Here is a 23,090-nt window from a genome sequence, read left to right on the forward strand (position 1 = left end):
GAGTGCCACACTCAGTAATGATTGATTTGTCTGCTTTCGATAATGGCTCAGGTTGTTGATGGAGATGTTTCACTGTGTGCTGATTATGAACCCATTGTTTTCTAATTGTCTTACCGGGCTACTTGTTAATATGAATGACCCAACTGTGTTGTAGAGGTCTGTCGTTTTTTTCATAGTCACACACTCTGTAGGGAGGATGAAACGCAGTCACTCAACCGGCAGAAATACAAAGTTTTGAAGTTTAGTTTTTGATTTTGCCGCAAGATAACCTTGTTCTTTAATGTGATTTGTTAGTGTGACATATTGTACAAAGGAACTGTTGTACATGTGTGTTGCTTCAAGTGTTTTTCTAATTAGCTATTAGGTGAAGAGAAATGTCTGAAAAATAAGAACAAATGTTAGAGTGTTTACATCCATTTCATTCTCTAAATTTATTACATCTGATTGTGCTTAAAGAAAAATCTTCCCAAAAAACATGAACGGTGATGAAGAAACAACTTTAATTCATGTATACAGTAAAAAGGAAAAAATAATAGTACACTTTCTCCACAGGAATAGACTAACTATAAAAACATACGGACAACAGGGATCTGGAAAGACATCAAGCTCTCTTCCAACCACCTACCACACACCCAAAAATACCGATCACAATTTGTTGGAGCCCATCTGTCGATTCTTTGTTTCTCTGACCTACAGATAAAACCCAAATATGTATCTAAAAACAATACCAGCCAAAGAAAAGCAGAAAATATTTTATTTGAGAGCCTGAGGCGGAGAAATAAGAAGTGTATTTGATTGATAAATTACCTTCATGATCATTTAATTATCAGAATTGTTGATTCATTATTAGTTTTTCGACCTATCCGTCCACATGTCAGCATAACTTTGTTTCTGTAAGGATTTTAAGCTGGGATCAAAGACTCTTAGTGACCTAGAAGACAATTGATCTTCCATCACAGAGAAACCAACACAGAAAGTTAACGATATGCTAAGAGAAGGCAGAACATTCTGCGCGGCAGAGATATTACAAACTTAAAAAGTTGCTTGCTGACCGAATAAAATACCTGTACCACTCATACATTTCAGATGCCTCAAGACACTGACGTGCATTGCTGTTGTCAGTTTCAGCAACATAGATGTGAAACCTACCATAAGCTCACCGAGACATCTGCCATACATGGCAACATGAATAGAGCTGTTGGCTTTGGTTCAAGCTTTCGAGGGTGTCTTTTGTCTGCGAACGGCCCATTGTGGGAAGATGGGAGGGTGGTGTTTACGGTCGCCGCTACCTCCGTGGCCCAAACGAAGAGGATAATGAGATACAGTTGCTATCAGTGACAGCCAAGGGCCTAAAGGAGTTGCTTTGGCCTGGTGTCTCCATTCTGATCCTCCCAGGTGAGAGAGATGATCGTGATGATGCTCAAATCAGCTTACAACCTTCTCTACGGTCCGCTAAAACTGCTAATTTTAGTTGTGACAGAGCTAATACAAATGATGTTGGTGTTCTTTGGATAGGAAAATAACCCCCATTTTCACAGCATGCAGATTCAAAAACTAATAAGACGTTTTTATGATCAGGAAGCAAGCACATAGTTTGTAGCTACACTATCATTAAAGCCAACATTGGTTAGCAGAGGTGTACAAAATCAAGTCACAGCCCGACTGAAGGCTAACAAACCACATGTATGATGAGCTATCAGAGGCTACAGAAGTTACAAGCTAACCCAATAATTATTCCATTAATACAAGTCGAGAAAATTGAAACAACGCCCCACCACCCCAATTCAATAAAAAATTTATTTATAATGAAAAATGACCTGTATTGGGATATGTATTACATTATTTAATCAAATTTTTGTAATGTAATGTTGCAGCTGATAAAGTTTGAGCTCATTTTGATTGAGTTTTTAAATTGTGTTTCCTTATTTACTGGCAGCCTAAAACCTTCCAAAGCAACCAATGTAGAGTGACTTAGACCTCTTCAAAAAGTCCTGTGCTTAGTCCGCTGAGTACCATCACCATCACCGGACATTACATTTTTGACATCTTCTCTCTTTTCTTCCTTGCAACAACTGCAGTATGATGAACTGATGCTCAACATTTATCAGCTCCTTCATTTGGTTGACACTGTTCAGAGCCATAATGATTATGCAATTGACAGAAATCTGTCATTTGAAAACCAATGAACTACTTGAGTTGTTGATTCTGTTTTTTATTTTTTCCTCTCTCCTCTTCCTTTTTCTTTCCCACTCTGCTCTAATATTTCTCCGCTTGTTAATACTTTTTGACAATTGATTGTATTGATTGTAAGTCTTGTCCATTTTGTCTCTTGTGGTGTGAATAAGTTTGGTTGAATGAGTTGTTTACGTTGGGTAGTTGTTTCTTGTTGTACATCTAAAATGTCCTTTCCTTTTTCTGTACTTGCCTCATAAACGGAAAAATTCAATACAAATATTTGACAGAAAAAGAAATCTGTCATTAAGACAGTGAACTCTAATCCCTGAAGATAACGAACTAGCCCTTGGCTAGATTGTTAAACTAACTTAAAGTTAATACTAGCTTTGCTTTCGATAAACCAGATGTTTCCAACAGAATGTATGTAAGGCTATCAGAGGCTATAAACGTTAGAAGAAAACTCTTAGGTTTTATGCAAATAAGAAACTAGGAGATGCATTTCTTCTCTTATTTGGCATACTAAGACCTTCTGTTTAAGCAACAAGCTTTTTTGTTAAAAAAATGAAGCAAATGCAGTTTTCAGATAGTGTTGCTGGCAACTTTTTGAAGCTGGCAGCACCAGTGCTACCAAGTAAAAAAAGTTAATTTCAAGCCCTGATTCAAATCAAAACGCTGTCAAAGACATTGTCAGACAAACTCATAACTGACTGTTACATTTGCCAAATGTTAATGTAATGTTATGCTGGTTATCAAATTGAAATTCCCTTCAATACTCATCATGCTAAATGAAGTCAATGTGTTTTAGAAGTTCTGGGAGACCTGCTTTGTTTGAACTTTGACATTGCAGTTCCCAACCAACCTCCCCCTACAAACCGATACCAGTCACTCTTATCTAACTGCTCAGACCAAACATAAAAGCAAATCATTAGTGGCACACTTTACCAATAACCGTGCTGGATGTGGCACAACATCTAAATTGATTTGTTCCAAATCCAGATGAAGTGAGTCACAAAAATCTGCGCTATATGCCCCTAGATAAGTGCAAAGAAACATGATTTCTGCTTTGAAGACTATCCAGCAATTATGTGTGGCATTTGCGGACAAACGCCATTGTTCATGGAATTTAGGGTCGAAGCTGAGGCCCTTACAGATGATTTATGTATTCAGCTGGGGATGGGGGTGGATAAAATGGGCAAATTTCATCTGGTTGTAGAAAGCTGCAGCCCAGCGGGCCTGGAGAAGACTTAAACAGAAGCAGGATGGGTGCCAGGTCCTCTCCTTGGCCATTGTGCTTTAATTAACCTACATAGGAGCTGACTGCTTAAATGTGCAGTGATAGATAAGGCCCCTTGGATGATTGATTTATTTACTGCACATGTTAGTGATTTCCATAACATTACTATCCCAATTACTAGCCATATGAGGCACAAAAGTCATTAACAGCAAGTCTAAATGTATGTAAGTGCGTCCATGCAGTAGCATACAGTAAAACAACTAGTAGGGTGATTATTAGACAAAAAACAAAAACATCCCAAAAGTGTTATCTGGAAGTAAAATCTCCCGGCGTCAAGGTCAGTGATGTTCCAGTAAAGGACAGTGAGGAAGATTTACGCTAAGTGATCAAGAGCTGGTGCATCCACGACTCTTGGAGACATTGTTTTACAAAAGCACACTGGGTCTGGCTTTGTCAAGCAAAGGCTGGCATGGACCCAGCAGCAGTCTGAGGCTGTGATTGCCGCAGAACGTCTCCATCAGAGAGCACTAGAAGGTAACGGTGGGATTAAAATGGGCACTGCTGGCACATGCAGGCGGGCAGAGTGTTTCTCTTTTTTTTTTCACTGGGCCATTGTTCCATATGTGCTCCACCTGCGCCTCTCAGAGCCTCGCGCCAAACACACGGCCGGCAGGCTCCGCCATCCTTGCTGATTGGAAGTTGCCATGGTGACACCGTAAGCCGGCGCTGAAAATGGGGGTGCGTGCTGTAAATCTCAACATGGTATTTTTTTAATTTAGGAAATTGGCAAAGGAAGTGTAGTAAATGAATCGTCGTTAATAATAATTCACATATGGGACAAAACACAATTAGGCTGTTTTTGGCTACAGGCAAAGAGCAGGCAGCTCCCTCTAAAATGTGATCTCATCTCATCAAAGGCACTTCAGCTCTCCCAGTAGTCCTGAGTGAGGGGACAGTACGCCTCTGTCTGATAATGATGTTTATGGAAATAATATCACTGAAGATTATCATTGGACATGGAGAGCAGCGAGATGGAGACATCAATCATTCAATGATGACCCATAAATTGATTCCTTATCAGCTTGTGCAAATGGATGCTGAGAGTGATTCAGTGCGTTGGCTTATTAAACAACTCACAGAAAACTCGCATTTATTTTTTCCCGTTGGGAAGCTTACCCACTACCCAAGCTGTTTTTTCTTCATAAGTTATTTTTTCATAAAGCATTTGGAGTGCAGAGGAGAAGCGAGCAGCAAAGCTCACCCGTAGCTTTTAATAACACGATGGCCTCCATCCAGCTTCAGACGAGAGCTGGGATTGGCTGATCCCTTCACACCCTGGCACCTGGAGCAGCCAGAAGTGCATGTGTTCATATGTGTGTGTGGGTGAGAAAGAGGGAGAGGGAGCGGGTAAGAGAGAGTGTTATTGGTGGATGCACTATTGGAGGCGTGACATGACAAGAATCAAAGGCCCTCACCTGCAACCAAGTGAGAAGAAAAATCATTAAAATGGTTTCAGGCCAAAAGCCTTTGCATAAAATTCAGAAACTTTTAGCACAAAAAACATTTTCTCCGGGTGTTAAATTCAAAGTTCAAAGTACATTTGAGGAATTTCTTGGCTGGGGTTTTGGTATTTGCAGCAGGTTTGTGAGGAAATAAAATATCCCCGCTGAAAATCTGCAGGGCTCGAGTTTGCATGAGACAAAGCCGTGGTGACCCATGAATTTGTGTATGATTAGTACCCTCTGTTGAAAACGGCTGTGCAAATATGATATGTACATTTGCATGTGTGTTGTCATTCATTTGACCATTAATCCATAATCCAAATTAAACTGGTAGTAAACAGCATTGTGTGGATGTGTTTGATTGTTCAGCTGTGGCTGCAGGATCATCTTATGTGTTAATTTGTGCAACCAGAAGCTTTGGGTCGGGATTGCAGCGTTGATAAAGATGAATTGAACATGAGGCAAGCTCTATCAGATAAAGTATAGAGCCATGTGATCTCTATATAAGTTGGGGCTGTTTGTGGGGCCCTTGCACGGGCTTATCCAGTGCGGATGTGACCTTTCGGAGTCATTGAAAATGCAGAGTAGCAACAGACAAACTGACCTGCAGAGGAATTAGCCGCTGCTCCTTTCGTCTCCTGCAAACCCAACAGCTTGAACACGCCTGGGCGCTGCCTCACAAAGGCGCTCCACGGAGGAGGCCTATTAATCTTCCCAAAGCCTCAAAAAGCAGAGGAGCCAGTGTGGGCCCCTGAGTCCGCTGCCTGGGGCCCCGCAGACAGGGGTTCTTGGCAGGCTCAGCGGGGTCACTCTTGGCCCCCGATCAAATAGACGGGGGCGGGACAAGGGCACAGGACCGCGTACCTGTGCCCTTTAGCAGATGCCAGGCTGAGGCGTGCTCCGGGGAGAGGTGAAGAGGATCATCCTGGTGCTGCCGGCCTCCGCTAACATCAATCAGGAGGATGTAGCTGCTGTTTCTCCATCATTAAAGAGGAGATGGATTGAAGGGAACCTGAAAGCACTGCAGCTTTTCTCTCTAGTGTTCAAGCCCCAACGTGGAGCACGAGTGAATTAGCATCACCTGTGGCACCACTTTTGCGTTGGCTGTTGTCTTTGTTGTTCAGATTATCATGCAGAGACATATTTCCATCGACAATTTGATCTCTTGATACACACAGCAATATTACCTGACAGCACAATGCATTGTGGGTGTAAGGACTTTGTTTGCTTATGTTCTGAGTAAATATTGAAGCACAATGGGCTTGTTTACTTTTTCAGTCTTTTGTTGGATCTCAATAGGGAAAAATAAGAATTGCCAAGCAGAACTCCATGTCTTAACAACAATGTATATGTTGTGATACACAATGCAACCTCTTAGGTCCTTGATGGTATATATTACTATCTTCAAGATATTTTTTAAAAATATAAAATAACAGTCTCTATTCATGTGTACGCACTGGTGAAAAGTTTTTAACAAAATGTCTCCAAAGTGCTTCAGATTGAGGGACTCATAGGTTATATGTAGTCATATTGTAGAAACAATATATATTTGTAAAAAAACAAAATCCTATGAAAAGGTCTAAAACAGCAATGAACGTGGAAAGTGCTTGAAATGACAATACCCAGTTTGTAAGAAATCACTCAGGTAAAGAAACCTTTTATTTGTGAGTCATTTAAATTAAATATTATTATTTTTACCCGGCCTTCTCAAGTATCACCAGGCCGTTAAATACTTGACTCTGGTTGTTCAAACCCCATAACAATAGCGATTAATTTTCGACATCAAAAGTGATGCTAGGGACAACCTGATGTAGCACATCATATCAAAGGAGGCTTGTCAACTCTACTGTGGCAAAAATGTTAGATTCCATCTCAGGCTGATCTTAAGACTGGGGAAACAACGACAGTTACCAGACAAAGATGTGAGAGCAGTTTGAAGAGCTACTGGATCCAACCATCTCTGAAAAGTCGAGCAAGATCCCATCCTGCAATCCAGGCGACGGTAACAGAGCCGTAAGCGAATGAGCGAATAATGTTAATTCAAACCGCAAAGAGGCTGATGGGACTCTGCTGTCATGGAAGCATTACTAACGATGTATTTGGAGGGTCTATTTTATTTTTTAAGCAGTATAAAGAAATAATTTTTGAATTAATAAATCATTTAAAATCAAATGTTTGGTGAGCAGTTGGTTATGCAGGTTAGAAGGGTCTTTGCTCACCCTGTCGGGATTCTAATTGACAAAACCGCCTGCTCACTAAAAAAAAATTACGCATTGGTGTTCCATGGGGTCAATTTGACCCCAGGCTGTTTTAGCTGTATATAACATATAAAATATCAACATTTTACACACATTTGTTTTGATTGTTTTGGATGATATTGATGTCTCTATAACCAAGGACACTTCCGCATGTGACTGCAGGAGCTGGGATCAAACCACCAACCTTTAGATTGAGATATAATATTTCCAGCCACCATGTCTCTAAAGACAATGATGTGTCCTGTGTCATACGTTTTGATAACATAGAAACAAGGCAGGGCCGACGAGATCATGACAAACTTACTGCAGTTTGACGTTCAGTTTTACAAATAAAGTCCTTCTGAATGCTTTAAATTGTGTTTATGCTTGAAATATATTTTATTTAAAGGGCTATTTAGGTAGTCAACAAAGAAACATAAAGTACCTGACACATAAACCTAGGTAACAATCAGTTTCTGGAGGTTTGAATTGCTGGGGTCAAATTGACCCCAATGATAAAAGATGTTAGTAAATTTGAGGGTAACAGGAGGGTTAAAAAGAAAATAAGGTGACACCAGCTTAAATCTTTAAACTTCATCCAAATGCATTATATAGAGGAAGCAGATTGTTACTGAGGCTGTCAGTTACAGAAAAAAGCACCGAATGGACATGATGAGTTTGTGTAACAGCACTAAACATGAAATGACTCTGTGAGTTTAGTCAATTAAAACAGCAACACCATCTGGACAAAACTCACACAGAAATCAAAGAAGTTAAGAGTCACTCATCATTACTACTTATTCTGCTAATACATTTTATTTACACAGTTATATTTTTAAGCACGAGTCAAAAGGTTTATTCCAAAATAAAATGCATCATATAAACTTGTTTCAGACAGCCTGTATTATCATTAGCAGCAGCACAATAACAGCAATGTAAACAGATTGTTCTCAAACTCCTGGTACTAACAAGACTTTTTTTTTTGGAGTCTCCTAATGGCGCAGTGCCTGACCTTTGACCTTTGTGGAGGCAGTTTAGGGAAACCAGAATATCACCTCTGAGATAAAAAAAGAATCCCATTGTTAATATTTTCTACATCCATTAACCATTTCAAAGCAATGCTTGTGGAAAGGAGTTTGAAATATAGACAAAGTGATGCCCTCTTTGAGAAGAATTTCTGAACTTTCAGCATAAATCAGAGTTAAAAGGAGGGGAGAAACTGCAACTCTGTGTTCTCACGTCATTTATCAACAGATTACTGTACTTCTCACTTCTTTTGATCTTCCACTCCTGGAATGTTAATCGAGGGTTGCTCCCATCTTTCTAGAACCCGTCTGCCCTCATTTAAATTTTTTAAAGTCAAATCACATAACTCTCTAACAGAGAAAATATACAGTGTTAAAAAACATATTAAATATGTCTCTTGACACAAGTAGTTATTTTAAAATCCAATATTAATCAAGATTCCTGGACTGTTAAAGCTCAAACAGGAAACATTTAATTTTACCTGAATACCTCCATTTCTAAAAGCAAAACCATAAAATTATCCCGTTATCGCGTTAAAGCTCCAGCATCCTTCCGCTGGCTCTGTTGCCGCTTAAACAAACAGACCTTGCTCAGGCTTTTCACTGTGTGTAGGAACTTGTCAGAATAGATGTACCCTGCTGCGGCTGCTGCTCTTTTCACCCCACAGCCTGCGAGGACTGAACAGAGCTCCACTGTGCCTCGGCGGACATTGAAATTCTCCCGACGTTTGTACAGTGAATTCCATTTCCTTGCCTTTTGATTCATACTTTTTTCTTCCCCTTTTTCACAGTGAAGTACCTTTTTGTCCCCTGTTTGAACTTTGGTGAAGAATCGTTCTGCAAATGGAGGTCAGGGTCGGACTAAATGGGTGAAGTGAAAGACTTCAAACTGGGGGGAAGCTATAAAGAATAATGGCAAGCAGTGACCAAGGAAATGCATTGACTAAATTCTTTATAAATAATAGCTACTTCTGTCGAGACTGGAGCTGGCTGTTTATATAGGTGCACAAAATTGTTTAGCTCAGTCATAAATGGCAAATGCCAAATAAAAAAATTAAAAAAATTATTTTACATAAAAAAAAAAAAGCAAAAGTCACCCATTTTCTCAAGTTGAAGTATACACTTATGCAAAAGAGACCGTAGACGCCCTCTAAAGAACATTATACATTTAAGAGACTATTAAAGTCTAATCAGTTAATTTGTGTCATGCTAAGTTGGCTATGCACTGATTTATACAACACAAATTATATTTTCTCTGTTATTGTTTCGTCCATGTAAGTTGAAATTTGCTTTGATGATGACTGTCAAATTAAAGTGTATAAAACATTGACATTGCCTCAGTGACAACACCCATTGGTTGCTAAAGAGGTGTCATGAAGACCAAAGATGGTGGTCACTATATTGGAAAAACTGACTCTGACTAATTTCTTTGCTGAACTCCAATCATGCAAAAAGGTGGAGTTGAGACCATAACCTTGCCATTTAGCAAACCGCCTCAACACACCCACCTGTCAGTCAAATCAACGACGCCCCTCATCCTGCATAATTATACACATTAGCCTTTGTATAATCAAAATAGATGAGTTACAAAGGAATCAACCCCTGGGACAGCAGTTGTCACAAATTAAATGAGCTTTGGAAACCAAAAAGGTTTTTTGTACCTAGCTGTAAACATGTTTGATTTAAAAAATCTGTGAAAATTTAAGCATGGGCTCTTACTTGGTTTCCTCAAGCAGCAACATTGGGTTCCCCCAGTGTCCACTTGCGACTGCCCAAGTACACATTTTTACAGCCTGGCTCAAAAAGTTGTTGTCTAAATAGCTCTTTAAAAAAAAACATGATATGAGGAGTCATTTTTTTATAACTTATCCTTTAAGAACACTTAAGGATAAAACGTATGCATAAATATACCAAATTAAGGATGTGGCTGATTTGACTGAAAGGTGGGCGTGTTCTAACCGTCCAAAGTTAGGTTGAGTCTGCATTTCCAAAATGGCAACCATCATCGTTGGGCTTCATAACATCTCTCCAGAAACCAATGGGCGACGTCATTAAGACTGATCAATGTTATTTGCAGTCTATGTGTACCTTGGCTTTTGTAAAAAGTCTCAAGTGGACACTCAGGGAACTGCAGTTTTTATACTTTTTTATACCCCTACTGCTTGCCCCAAATTTATAAAGATGCGGTGTGTAGAATTTAGTGGCAATTAGAAGAACAGACTTAGTGGACATAGAAAATAATATTCATATCTATGTTTCAATTAGTGTAGAATCACCTGAATATGAAATTGTATTGTTTTTGTTTATCTAAAATCCATCCATCCATTATCTTGACCGCTTATCCTGTTAGGGGTCAAGGGGGGCTGGAGCCTATCCCAGCTGACTTTGGGCAGAAGGCACGGTACACCCTGGACAGGTTGCCAACCTATCACAGGGCAGACATGTAGAGACAGACAACCATTCACGCACACACTCACTCCTACAGGCAATTTAGAGTGACCAATTAACCTGGTAAGAATGTTTTTGGACTGTGTGAGGAAGCCGGGGTACCCGGAGAGAACCCACGCATGCACTGGGAGAACATGCAAACTCCACACAGAAAGGCACCTGCCCGACCAGGGATTTGAACCAGGAACCTTCTTAATGTGAGGCAACAGCATTCATTTACAATGGGCCTTTTATATCTATATAGGAGTGGGTCCCCTTCCATGGAGGCCGCCATCTATCAATTTCATGTTTCTACAGTAGCAGAGAACAGACTAACTATACACTATGCACGCCTTTTTATAATTTAGCGTATAATACTTTGTATTGATAGATGTTTTTGATGTTAAAATCTTGTCACATGGAGGATAGTACTTAAATAGCATCACCAAGCTTCTATTCCTCAACAGCCCATCGCTTCACCAATGAGAGGGGTGATCAGTATTGCTAAATATTACAATTTACATGCACTGTCCCTTTAAAGCCAAAGTAAAAATAACTGTTATTAGAGTTAAAGGACTAGTGCAGATGTATTGAAATTAAAGCAGGAAAATAGTAAGGTTACAAAAAACAGCAGTTCAGTAAAGTACCTGATACCACATACATGAAGACCAGCAAAGCAGAGTAACCAAGTATTTGGACTTAGTTACTTCCCCTCTATGCAAAGAACCATCATTCACTAAAACTTTAAAATTCTAATGGAACCTCAGTATTAGCATTAATCCTTGCTAGCAAGTCTAATGACTGCTTTCTCAATACTGAATCAGCTAATTAGTGGACAAGGAAGTAAGGGTCACCATGCAGTATCGAACCAGACTCTTCTGTCTAACTCCTGCAGTTCAAGCGCTCAATGTCTCTATACCCCATCGAAGGTGTCCACATCGACCTCAGGGAGGGGGGGTCAGCTTAGAACAGCATGTTCTCATCGCAGTCAGGTTCATCTTTACTGTATGGGGGGTGTGGATTAGGGGATGAAAGAATGCCACTGACTGTGAAATTGCCTGATTTTTATCAAGGGATGTTGGGGAGCAGCTGTGCACAATCCTCTGCCCTAATCCTGCGGCCGGAGAGAGGAGGCAGCAAGCAGGGGAGGTGTGTGTACTTGTGTCTTTTCCCTCTCTGTGTCTGTTACATGCATGCCAAAGTGCATAATGGAGGAGTTCTGAATGGTCGTGTTTATGCATGCTCCCGCAGCAGACAAGTTATCCCTGATAAGTTATCCCACTGTCTGAGCTCTCATGAGTGTTTTTGCAGCAGTGTGGAACCAGCAGTGTCACTTGGATGTACGAAAGGGTTCAGCAGATGACTAGTTCAGAGTTGTGTCATAACAGTATCAGCGATGCATTGACTGTATAATCCTGTCACTCCACTCTCTGACCAAGCATGCAGCTGGAATAGAGAGGGAGAGGAGATCCCACTGGGAGTTTTTTGAGATTATAGAGAATTTCAGCGACTCTGTATCATAGTAAATACATAAAACTGTCATCTATGAAGTACCAAAGAGGAACCAAAGTGAAGCTACACATTTCTTTTTTTTGTCATGTGGTCAGATAACTGTGAACTGTGAAAGGGGTCATTTATAGGGGAAAAACAGAAAATAATCATCTAACTTTGTAGTTACCCTTGTGAACATTCTAGTGTCTTTCAGCAAATTATTTTGGTTTGTTGTTTTGGTTAAGTCCCGCTGGTCCCATTAACCTGAGACACCACCTGTCTGTGCTTTATTTATGAGGCTATCAGTAAAGAAATTAACTACACATATGCACAAAAAGAGAGGCATCAATGGATGACATGGGAAAAGATGAAGTGGGTAAGGTAAGAGTTAAAAATATACATAATGTGGGGTGCTGGTGGCCTAGTGGTCTAAGTGCCCCACATGCAGAGGCCATAGCCCTCGTCGCAGAGGTCGCCGGTTCGACCCACGGCGCGACTATCTCCTGCATGTCCTCCCCCACTCTCTACTCCCCACACTTCCTGTCTCTCTTCAGCTGTCCTATCTAATAAAGGCAAAAGACCAAAAATATATATATATATATATATATATATATATATATATATATATATATATATATATATATATATATATATATATATATATATATATATGTGTGTATATATATATATATATATATATATATATATATATATATATATATATATATATATATATATATATATATATATATATGACATTAAAAATGGCGTCACCTGTGTGATTCTTTTAAGTCACCTACAAAGTCAACATTGCAACAACAATATATTGAAGCAGCAGTAGCTGCAGCTAGAATTAACACCAAAAAGACAGTGAGTGCCATGATGCAGGTTCTACAGGCATTTCAGAATGTTTACTAGAGACGAACCGAAGCTAAAGCAATTGAGGACAACATCTCTTACTGTACAGCACGTGATGATCCACCTTTTTTAGAGGTGGAAGACCGACGATTTCACCAGCTAATGCACTGTAAAAATGACAACTTAAAATTGTTGAGGATGCTTCAGGCAAAGAACGGGGTCTCCAACTCAAATCTACAGGGGTCTTGCACACTTAAAATTTCCCACGTGGCTCCATCTCTCCTGTCCTGTGGTGATTTTATCGCCCTAAAGGTGAGTATTTTGTTTGAGTATTTTATTGAAACTCTAGTTTTACAGTTGGTCAATTGATGGTGAGTTGATTACCGGTTAATGTCACTTTAATTTGTTTAGTTAGTTAGTTTAATAAGGCACAGTCATTACCAATAGTTAGCCGCCTTCAATATTAGATAGCTACCTTGTGAGGGGGAAAATGGTGCAGTAACCTGCAGTAACAAAGGTACATTTACTGAACAAACAATAATAAGTTGGCACAACTTTTACATCTTAGTACGTAGAACTCAAAACTTTAAGTTACACTACATATGAATGATAAGTTACCTCAACACAAACTAATCAGTTGGCTCAAATGTAAGATTTCTAGTCAAAACTCAAACATCTAGTGCAGACAGTTGCCTTGAAATTTTGAGTTTTCGCAGCTTTTTCATTTTAACAGTGTGACATGTTTGGGACAGTAGCTTGCTTGCTGCCATGCAGATGTATCCCTATCTGCTCTGTTTGATGTGGTCTCTGTACACATTCACAGTCTGATCCACAACGACGTCAGTGACATGAGTGTCACATGGACTTCTGACATTAGTTCAGTGAGTATGCTGAGTTTGACAGCTCAGTGGCTGAATGAAGACTCAAACATGAAAAGGACATTACTGCATGCACAGGAGTACATAAATAAAAAAAGAAGACAGCTGAAGAGTCAGAGCTGCTCTTTATTTTTGGTGTGTTCTCAGAGTATGCGTCTTTGCTCACTAAATCATACATTTTTCTTCCTCTGAGGTGTGCATATGATACACATGTGAAGCTACCAACATGGAAAAAAATCTATTGGTAATCCTTTTGGTGTCAGCCAGCTGCAGCAGGTAATTACCGATCATCAGTTTTGGTTTAAAAACGAAAAAAGAATCAACTTCAAACATACTGGAATTAAGAATTGAAACACCTTTATGCTTCTATAAAATGATTAAAATGGTACGCAGATTCAACATGCAGGGTATTTGGTAATGCACGGTCCCGTTTAGTTAAGTCAAGTTTTTGTTACTGACAACAGAGCTTTGCTGGAGGTTCTCACAGAGCACAGTCGGTCATGATTGGAGAACATCGCTGAGATATGAAGAGTTACAGACAATGTAGGTCTCTAAAATTGATTACAAGTTTCTTTCAAATAGATATTAAGACTCAGGTTGTTGTTTAAACATGGTAGAAAATGTCAATTATGATCCCATTTTGGGTCTCAGTTGGAAGGCCAAGCTGCCACATTATAGAAGAGCTTTGGGCAACAGTGAGATATACCTGTGTACAGTGAGCTGCTCAAGTCAAGAGATTAATATGGAACACGTCTTCTTAGAATCTGAAAGACGCAAATGATTGGATTATTGAAACATTATACAGTTTATTAAAACGGGATTGGACAGTATTTTTTAAGAGGTGTGTTATTTTTAGAAATTACTGAATAATAACAGCTTGTCCCGCACAGTGCAAGAGGCTGTAGAGACAAAGCACTGCTATGAAATTGAAACAATTAACTCAGGATGAAAGCAGGTTCTTAGACCAGTATGCTCTTATAAAATCCTTTACGTAAGATAAAGTTGCAATACAACAAAAAAGTAACGGAATAAGAATGTAGAATAGGAGGAGTGAGGATTTCTTTATCATGGAGTACTGAGTCTCACTAATATTCTAGTACAGCTAAAAGGCCCCAACAGTACAGTACTTGCATAAATGCACCTATATAGACAATAATTCTAACTCAATTATATCATATTTAGAATTTAGATTTTTTACTTCTGTATCTTTGAAAAGCAGTAATGTATGTTGTTGTCTCTACATATGAAGGTATGTTCGGTTTGTAGTTCCCTCTCTGCTCGTCTCTCTACAACTGCATAGGGAATCATTCCTTGTGGCGGTGCTCGGATATTTGCATACATAAAGAATCAAGGCCTATCTCTGTGGCCACGCCTGACGCACGGACTGAAATGTACCCAGCAGGTGACAGGCAAACATATGCCTCAAATGCCATGGGGTCCTGAAGCCGGATCATCTCCAAAGGCTAACTGGCAGGTCTAAGTAGGGACGGTATTAGTACATATTATTCACAAAGAGCATGATTGAACAGAAAAATGTGCCCGGCGTGTACCCAGCTGCTTTGTTGGCACATGGCTCAGCCTCTGCCCGGGTTTCAAGACTGGGCTCGGTTTAGCCGTGCATTCACTGAATTCCCCATGCAGCTCTTATTCATTCATTCAGGCGAAGGCCGGGCTGAAACAACAAACTGGTATCTGTGTGTGTGTGAGAAAGAGCGTGTGCATCTGTGCCAATTTCTGAATAGTTTTGTACATCACAGCAAATTCAGATTTTTGACGAGTATATACAGGAAATATCTATAATCCAGATATTCAATGGTTGTCATTTAAAAGTGCATGAAAGCTCTTTCTGAAATATCCTTGCAGAACTGAGTTTCACACAGATTCCTGCACTGTGAGTTTTAGAGGACTGGACATTTTTATAATTTTTCCAGTGACATACACAGTGATAGTTTTATCGTCAACAATTTATTTAAATTGTGTGTTTTTTTGTCGAGTAATCCCTGCAAGTCTGGCTGATTCAATCTAAGATTAAACACTATACCTGTTTCCCAGTTACATCCAAGCACAGCAGGAATCCCTGCCCTGATGTTCTCACCTGCTGCATGAGTGTTTTTACACTTCATGTACACACATAAACATATAGGGATACATTTTTCTCTCATAGCACGCCTTCCACCCATTAGGAGGTCAGCAGGTGCTTCTAGGCTCACCAGATGTCTGTGGTTGCTCTTAACAGTGAGTGTGGAGGATATATTTAGCGATAGGGCGCCCTCTAGAGGCAAAGGTGTGGAAGGTTATTCAAGCTAAGATTTGCTAGGAGATTGATTCCTCTGCCTTTGAAAACAGCCCCATGTAAACCTATTATGACTAAAATATGAATTAATGTTAAGTTTTTAGATTTGAATTTGAAAAGATTCAGGACCCAAATTTTGTAAAACTTCGGTGAATGAAACATGAATGAGTATTTTTATTTTCAATTTACAAAAACATTTACATGTCAGATTTAACAAAATCAAATCTAAGTGACACTAAAAATCATTTTTTTGCGCAAATTCAACAAGATGTGAAACTTCTTTAAACCACAAACTACTAGACAATATCTTTAGAGGCATGAAAATCAGAACAAATCAGGTCTCTTTTTAATTTGAGGTACAAAACTTTCTATAAAATGATACATCATGTGTTTGATTGATAAAATTGCAGGAAGCAGTGTTTCTTTGTAGAGCTGTTGAGCCTGATAATATAGAAATATGACACCACATTATTAATTATCCGGTATAAATCTGAAAAAGGAGGTTAGTTTAAGTGAAAATTATAAATTAATGATGTTCAATCACTTTCAGTCTTACCTTTATCTCTTGTCAGCTTTGGAGAAGAAGTTTAACTGCAAAACATTCAGAGAGTGGCTTTTCAGGGGTTTGTTAGGCTTTATGCTTTTATACCATAACTTGATTACTATCACATTGTTACTATAGAGTGCCATGGCTGCACATTTGGCCATGGAGGTGTATATTAACATATTAAAATAAGGCTGTCAAACGATTAATTTTTGCGATTGCAATTAATCGCAGAATTCCAAAAGTTATTCGTGATGATCTGCATCTTTAATATTTAAATAAAATAGTTTTTTTTTGCATTTCAAAACAGTTTTCAAGTCAATCTTAACAATATAAAGCAATGCACAGCAATGTCCTGATTTGGGAATCAAATGACTACAATGACATGTCCTTTATTATCTCAACTTTGAGATATTCAAATAAATGCTGCACAAGTAGGAGACAGCTTGAAAGAGCACATTCTGTGAAATACAGAGTTTATTTGCATGTGTTTTTAAAGGATAACACTGTCACACATTCAGAAATATGCAATAGTGCAACACAGTGTGAGTTGTGCAGTGATTCCAAGATAATGTTGATCACTCACTGAAGTCAAATGATCCCTGGTTAATGAGACAGGAGTTCCAGTTTGGTTACTGTTTCTGTTTTATATCCTGTATCCTGTATATGTGACACTATTGATCCCCATGATGTAGACCTGACTTCCACAATGTTGTGCAGTCAGCTGCCAACCATTTAGGCAATGTTAACTTCTTCGATTTAGTTTAATCCACATGTCCATGGCGATATTCACGCACTTCAAATTGTGCCCGACTGTCTTTTGTGAAGCAACTTCCTTCTTACATCTGTCTGATTAGCTGCTCCTGTAGGTGGTAGCTCAAACTCAAAGTAGCTTGCTAATATTTTAATTCAGTTTTACATAAATTACATATGACTTTTGATTTGTCCGCTGTGCTGTCTAGGGTGTTTTTGAAAACCAGCTGTGCCATTCAAGAACACAGTGGTGTTGTTATATTTTATCAGGATGACAGCTGGAAACAGGGTGGCTTAACTATGGTGTGCTGGAAGGGACAAAATGGGACAGGGTTTTAAAAGGAAAGCATCCTTAATCGCATATTACCCTGAGAGCCATAATTGAAATACATTTATCCGTTAACATCACGTTATGTTATTTATATTTGGTACTAACTGTGCTTTTTTTCTCCAAATTATTCAAATGTATGGACACTTACTACTTTAACTTGTCACCTTACTTTCTATCAGTTTTATTTACACTAGCACACATACGGAGGCATGTCCGGCCCCTTCTCAGTTTCTCTCCGTATTGAGGCCACAGCATCATTTAAACTTAAATACATATTTCAAAACGTCTGCCAAGCCTTCCTCTGTGGATTCAAGTCCACTTACATGCTGTCCTTTAAGCGTCTTGCTGTCAAAATCAGCCTCCGTTGTTTGGCTGCCTCTTCGACCTCCAGTCACTGCAACACCTGGAGAGAAATTACCCAACATGCTCAGCTTGACAAAGAACTGCTCACTAAAAGAAAATGAAAGGCTTCCATTTAGTGCAATTGAAACTCACTAGATCAAAACAAGGCAGTGGGGATTTGATTAAGCAACACTTCCCCGAGGATTAATTCCCCACCACTGCAACCGGGGAACTACAAAGGCATGCAAACACAGGTTTCCTCTGCACACTGAGATAAGTTTTTGTAGACTCACTTGGCGTTTGATGGGCAGCGTTGATTCTATCTGTAGGGGGAGAGGAATTTTTAAAACAGTTGCAGTACACAGTTTAATTTGGAAGGTTGCTACTTGTTCCTCTGTAACTTTTACTGCACAGAATCCGATTAATTTGATTTCCTGGAAAAGCTGAGCTCTGTGGAGCCTCTCTGTGATGACAGCAGAGTTTAACCTGCATACCCAGGATGGAGTGTATTTACCGTAGACACTGTCATCAACCTCTCTCTTGTTGATGGTGTTGGCTCTCAGCTGACTCGGCTTCTCCTGCAGAGACAAAGATCAGCTTTTTATTGTAAGGTCAACATGCCAAAAACCTCCATTGATTTACAAATAATTCGATTATAAGGGGAAACAGTTTTTGGGGATGCAGTGAACATACATGATTTGAACTTAAAGCTCCTGGGAGTTACTTTGATTGTGTTGATTTATAGAAACTATCAACCTTGTTTTGATGGACTTGTTTGCTTTCTTAGCTTACACAGAGGCTTAACTGCTTATTTCAGCATTTTTGATACCAGTCCAAAACTCCTCACAGGAGCTTTAAACAATTAAGTTAAATTTAAACATCACTGCTGTTTAAAAACTCAATTTTTTCAACAGCAACATTTACTAGTATCTTTTTGAATTCAGATTTCACATCAAATTATGGACATGAAAAACTATATTAAAGGTTAATGCAGTGATTAGATCGTTTTAGTCGGCTTGTTTTGGAAGTTGTAAGCAGTTTCACCAAAGAGACATCTCAGCTTTAAACTCCTAAAAAAGATCATGATGAACAAAGGTCTAAAACAACAATACAGGCTATGTAAAGTACTTTTTGTTTTGTTCTTTACTGACTATTTGGAAGGGCTCAGCTCCTACAGCCTCTGGAATAAAACTACCAAACTACACATGAAGTCATTAAAGGTTCCTCTGAGTTGCTGTAGACGTCCTCCTGCTGTGGACATTCCAGACTCCAGCTGGTATGGAGGTGCTGGACTCCAGCGGCAACAGCCACTACTACTACTACTCATCTCATCACTATCATTGCTCTCTCACTTATTCTCCTCGATCCTTCTTTCCAGACCCAACTCAGTCGAGGCAGATGTCTGTCTAACATGAGTCTGGTTCTGCTTGAGGTTTCTGCCTGTTAAAGGAAGTTTTTTCTTGCTGCTGTAACTAGCTAAATACTGTGAGGTGCAATGCTCATAGTTGATTAAGATGAGATTAGATCGAGTCTCATCCTGTCTTGATGTTGGATCTTGGTTAATAATTTAACATAGAGTACCGTCTAGACCTGCTGTGTTTGTAAAAGCGTCTTGAGATAACGTTTGTTGTGCTTTGGCGCTGTACAAATTAAGATTGATTGATTGATAAAGGCACTGTGGAGTTTTTAACTGACATGAAAATGGTGTCACTCTTAAACTGAGGCCTCTTCATGGCTTGAGTATAAAAATGCGATCATTAGCGACATGGTTGGTTATTTCTTCAGACTGAATGTTAATGCCTGTGTTCAGGTTTGAGAAGCTGAGTCTTTTTAGCACTCAACCAGAGCAGGTGATGTTTAGAACTCTGCTTGGGAAGTTTGGCCGTGAGAAGTAAGTTATCAAGCAAGAGGAGTTTTCTTTTCTTCCAATAATAGTTACAGAATATTAATCTCAGTCCCAAGTGGACATTTTCTTCTCTAATAAAAGCACTAATGCTGAGATAGACGGAAAACATGATTAGAGACAAAGTTAAAATGTTACTTCAGTAGGATTCTAAATGCCACACATTTGTAACACCATCCGAATATACTTGATTTTTCTAGTTGTCCTTTGGGTGCATTGTTTAATTCCCTTTACAACTCTGGACTTTCAAATGCTCTTCCCCAGCTGCAGTTTTGACGAGTCAGCAGAACAGCACAGGTGTTGCTAATAACATTAACAATGAAACAGCTAAATGGAATTCAGCCATCGTCAGTTTTATGACTTACACCTGTATTTTTTTCTCTACTGTGATGTTTCAACATGTGCTGTATGAAAAAAAGCCTCTTAAGACAGCTGGACGCTCTGGGCTTTAGTGTAAATAAATATTCATTTTTTTGGTCTATTGTCATGGAGACTACATAGTTTTAGTTTATATTGTACCTTTACTTCTGTGGTTTGCCACGTGTCTTTCGGGTACCCCTGTAATTATGTCTCCTTCCAGCAGGTGTCCTCAGATTGCTCTCCATGTCCCAACTCCCTCCTCATCAACCCTTCAGTGTACTGTATGTAGAGACCTTGTTTTACTGTGATCTTAAACAGTGGCATATTATACCTTTAAGTATGAAGTGTTGCGCCTCTATGTTCTGTGTTTTAGGTCCATGTAGCACTTACTAGCTTTGTCTAATCCCTCGACTTAACACACCTTATTTAGGAAGTTTGCTTGCCCTTAGTTTGGTTTGATTGTATCTAAAAGTCATTGTAGTGGGTTTATTCATCCTTTTTTTTTGTTTGGGCTCATATCAGAATCAGCAAACAAAGAATTTGTCTTGATGTTTTGGTGCAGGAGCAAAACAAATAGGAGTAGATTCAATAGTAGACAGCTATTAAACACCAGTGGCCTGTTGCACCAGCTCTGCATAAGTTGTGTCCTAAGTCAGAGTGTGAAGACCTCCCTAGACCATACGTTGAAACTACTTAGTTTGTAACGTAAGTTTTGTCGTTGTTTGGTTGCACCACAGAGACATAAGGTTCATCTTAACTAGTAGACTGTCTAAACCATAGACTATAAATAATGGACGCAGTATCTGTGACGTCACCCATCTGTTTCTGAAGCACTGACAAGCGATTGTGACGTAAAGAGGCGGACTTTGAGCCTTCTCGCCAACAGCTACAGTGTTCCCACCTGTCAATCAAGTCAGCTGTGCTTCTCGTAATGGAGACTCGTAATCTTAATTTCTTTCGAAATTGTTGCATTATGAAGAAATTCACCCCGTACAGTGTGTGCAGATCAAGAAATGAGCTATCCAGACAACATTCATTTTTTGTTCCAGGCTGTAAACATGTTTATTTCTGCTGTAAAGATCAGATTTTTTGAATTGGTGTGTACGTGGTATCTGGTACTTCCGGAGCCAGCCTCAAGGGGGCACTTGATGAACTGCAGTTTTTAACATTTCCGCATTGACTTCAAATCTCATGGCCAGACTTTGCTGCTCGGTCTAAACTTATCTAAATATTGCTGCAGATATGACATTTTCACTCGGTTTTGCCAATCAGTGAGCAGCTTTTTTTCTTGATGGGGTGTTTAAGTGCTAACTCCCGTTAGCCTCATTGCATCTAAACAAGCTAACAGCTAATCATAGCTGCCATATGATAAAAAGACACAAAGGTAAAACATGACAAATTATGTTGATATGTTGATAATTAATCTACAGTGTAAAATAACAACAGTGACATCTAGTGGTGGAATTGTCAACTTCAACATTCGGTACATTAATATAATGGTACTTTGATATTGTGCAGGTGTACGGTGATTACCTCAGCTCTTGGGAAACCAAAGTGACAGTTAAGATCAGAGTCATCATATTTTTATTATTCCTGTAATCTAACATGAAGAGAGTGTTGATGACCCATTACAGCTGGTTGAACTCTCAGCTTCTCCACATCCATCAACTAACCCCCGACTCAGAGCTTGGTGTAAAATTTAAGATGTAACTTATGCTAACTTTGGAACTATCTTAGCTGGTGCAACGCCCAAAATGTTAGAAAAGTGTAAACTCCATCCTAAATTAAAAATTATGTTCAAACTAGACTACGTTTGAACTTACACATAGCAGGTGCAACAGGCAGGAGGTCTCTACTGACAAGGAACCTAATTCAAAAAAGCTCAATCTGCATTGACATGCATTGTCATCATCTGTTAATCAGTTAAAGGTGTTAATTAAACATCAGTCAAAGGAAAACAGACTTTAGGTGTTTGAAAGGAAACTTTATAATGTGGCTATGTGACCTATTGTTTTCATAACTAGTCGTACTCTAACGTTCTATTCCAGGTAGCTTCTCTTGCATATTGAAATCGTATCCGCAACAGGTGTTTTTAGTTTTGTGAGAGTATAACTTAAGTCCTGGATGTCTCTTTATTCTTAGCTCAGTGTGTGTGTGTGTGTGTGTGTGTGTGTGTGTGTGTGTGTGTGTGTGTGTGTGTGTGTGTGTGTGTGTGTGTGTGTGTGTGTGTGTGAGATCACAGTGTGTGACAGTTCTACCTTCTGGATGCTATCTATCCCCTTCTGGCCCTGCTGCAGGTCATTGGAGCACTCGAGGTTCCCGTCCACAGAGAGTGAACCTGCCTTCATCCTCTGCTGGAGCTCAGTGAGCTGCTGAAGCCCATTTTTCTGGTTCGGCACAAAGGTGTCATATATGGAGGAGATGCTGTCTTCTCGCTCACGTGCTGCAGTGGACAACAACTCAATAAAATCATCCAAAGAATGGTAAAAAATTACATTTAGATGACCATTAATTAAACTTCTCTTTGAATGACAGAAACAAGAAGAAACTGCGTATAAGCTGACAATGATGGTATTCAGATCTGTCACTGCAAATATGTTCACACTATCACTGTCGGTGATCAAGGTAGCTGCTCTTTTTTTCTTTCACACTTTTTCTTATCTTCCTGGCACCCACATGCGTTCAAATGTCTCACCTGCTCTTTTTATTACTCTTTTTATTGTTAGTGTGCTCATTA

The 23,090-nt window shown here is 39.3% G+C and overlaps 1 protein-coding gene and 1 long non-coding RNA gene across 7 annotated transcripts in view; one reads left to right on the forward strand and one right to left on the reverse strand.

Moving 5' to 3' along the window:
- The window catches only part of LOC117807396, a 67,675-nt gene that overhangs the window by 17,249 nt on the left and 27,336 nt on the right, over window positions 1–23,090 (forward strand). For 3 of the 6 annotated variants that reach the window (XR_004629964.1, XR_004629963.1, XR_004629959.1), the window contains exons 3-4: window positions 20,577–20,634; window positions 22,651–22,836. The exons of 1 other annotated variant lie outside the window; for it this stretch is intronic. This is a non-coding gene — a long non-coding RNA (uncharacterized LOC117807396). Of the gene's footprint in view, window positions 1–20,573; window positions 20,635–22,650; window positions 22,837–23,090 lie in introns of all 6 variants that reach the window. 2 more of the 6 variants (XR_004629961.1, XR_004629962.1) reach the window with 2 other exon arrangements.
- LOC117807395 (B-cell scaffold protein with ankyrin repeats-like) overlaps window positions 16,326–23,090 on the reverse strand; it is a 34,686-nt gene continuing 27,921 nt past the window's right edge. The window contains exons 11-16 of the mRNA XM_034676676.1: window positions 22,612–22,796; window positions 18,605–18,668; window positions 18,384–18,413; window positions 18,072–18,151; window positions 16,677–16,711; window positions 16,326–16,561 (exon numbers count right to left, since the gene is read on the reverse strand). Coding sequence (XP_034532567.1) covers window positions 16,679–16,711; window positions 18,072–18,151; window positions 18,384–18,413; window positions 18,605–18,668; window positions 22,612–22,796 — 392 coding nt within the window. The 3' untranslated portion in view covers window positions 16,326–16,561; window positions 16,677–16,678. The remainder of the gene's footprint in view (window positions 16,562–16,676; window positions 16,712–18,071; window positions 18,152–18,383; window positions 18,414–18,604; window positions 18,669–22,611; window positions 22,797–23,090) is intronic.

The sequence above is a fragment of the Notolabrus celidotus genome, chromosome 23 (assembly GCF_009762535.1).
Source record: "Notolabrus celidotus isolate fNotCel1 chromosome 23, fNotCel1.pri, whole genome shotgun sequence".
Lineage (NCBI taxonomy): Eukaryota > Metazoa > Chordata > Actinopteri > Labriformes > Labridae > Notolabrus > Notolabrus celidotus.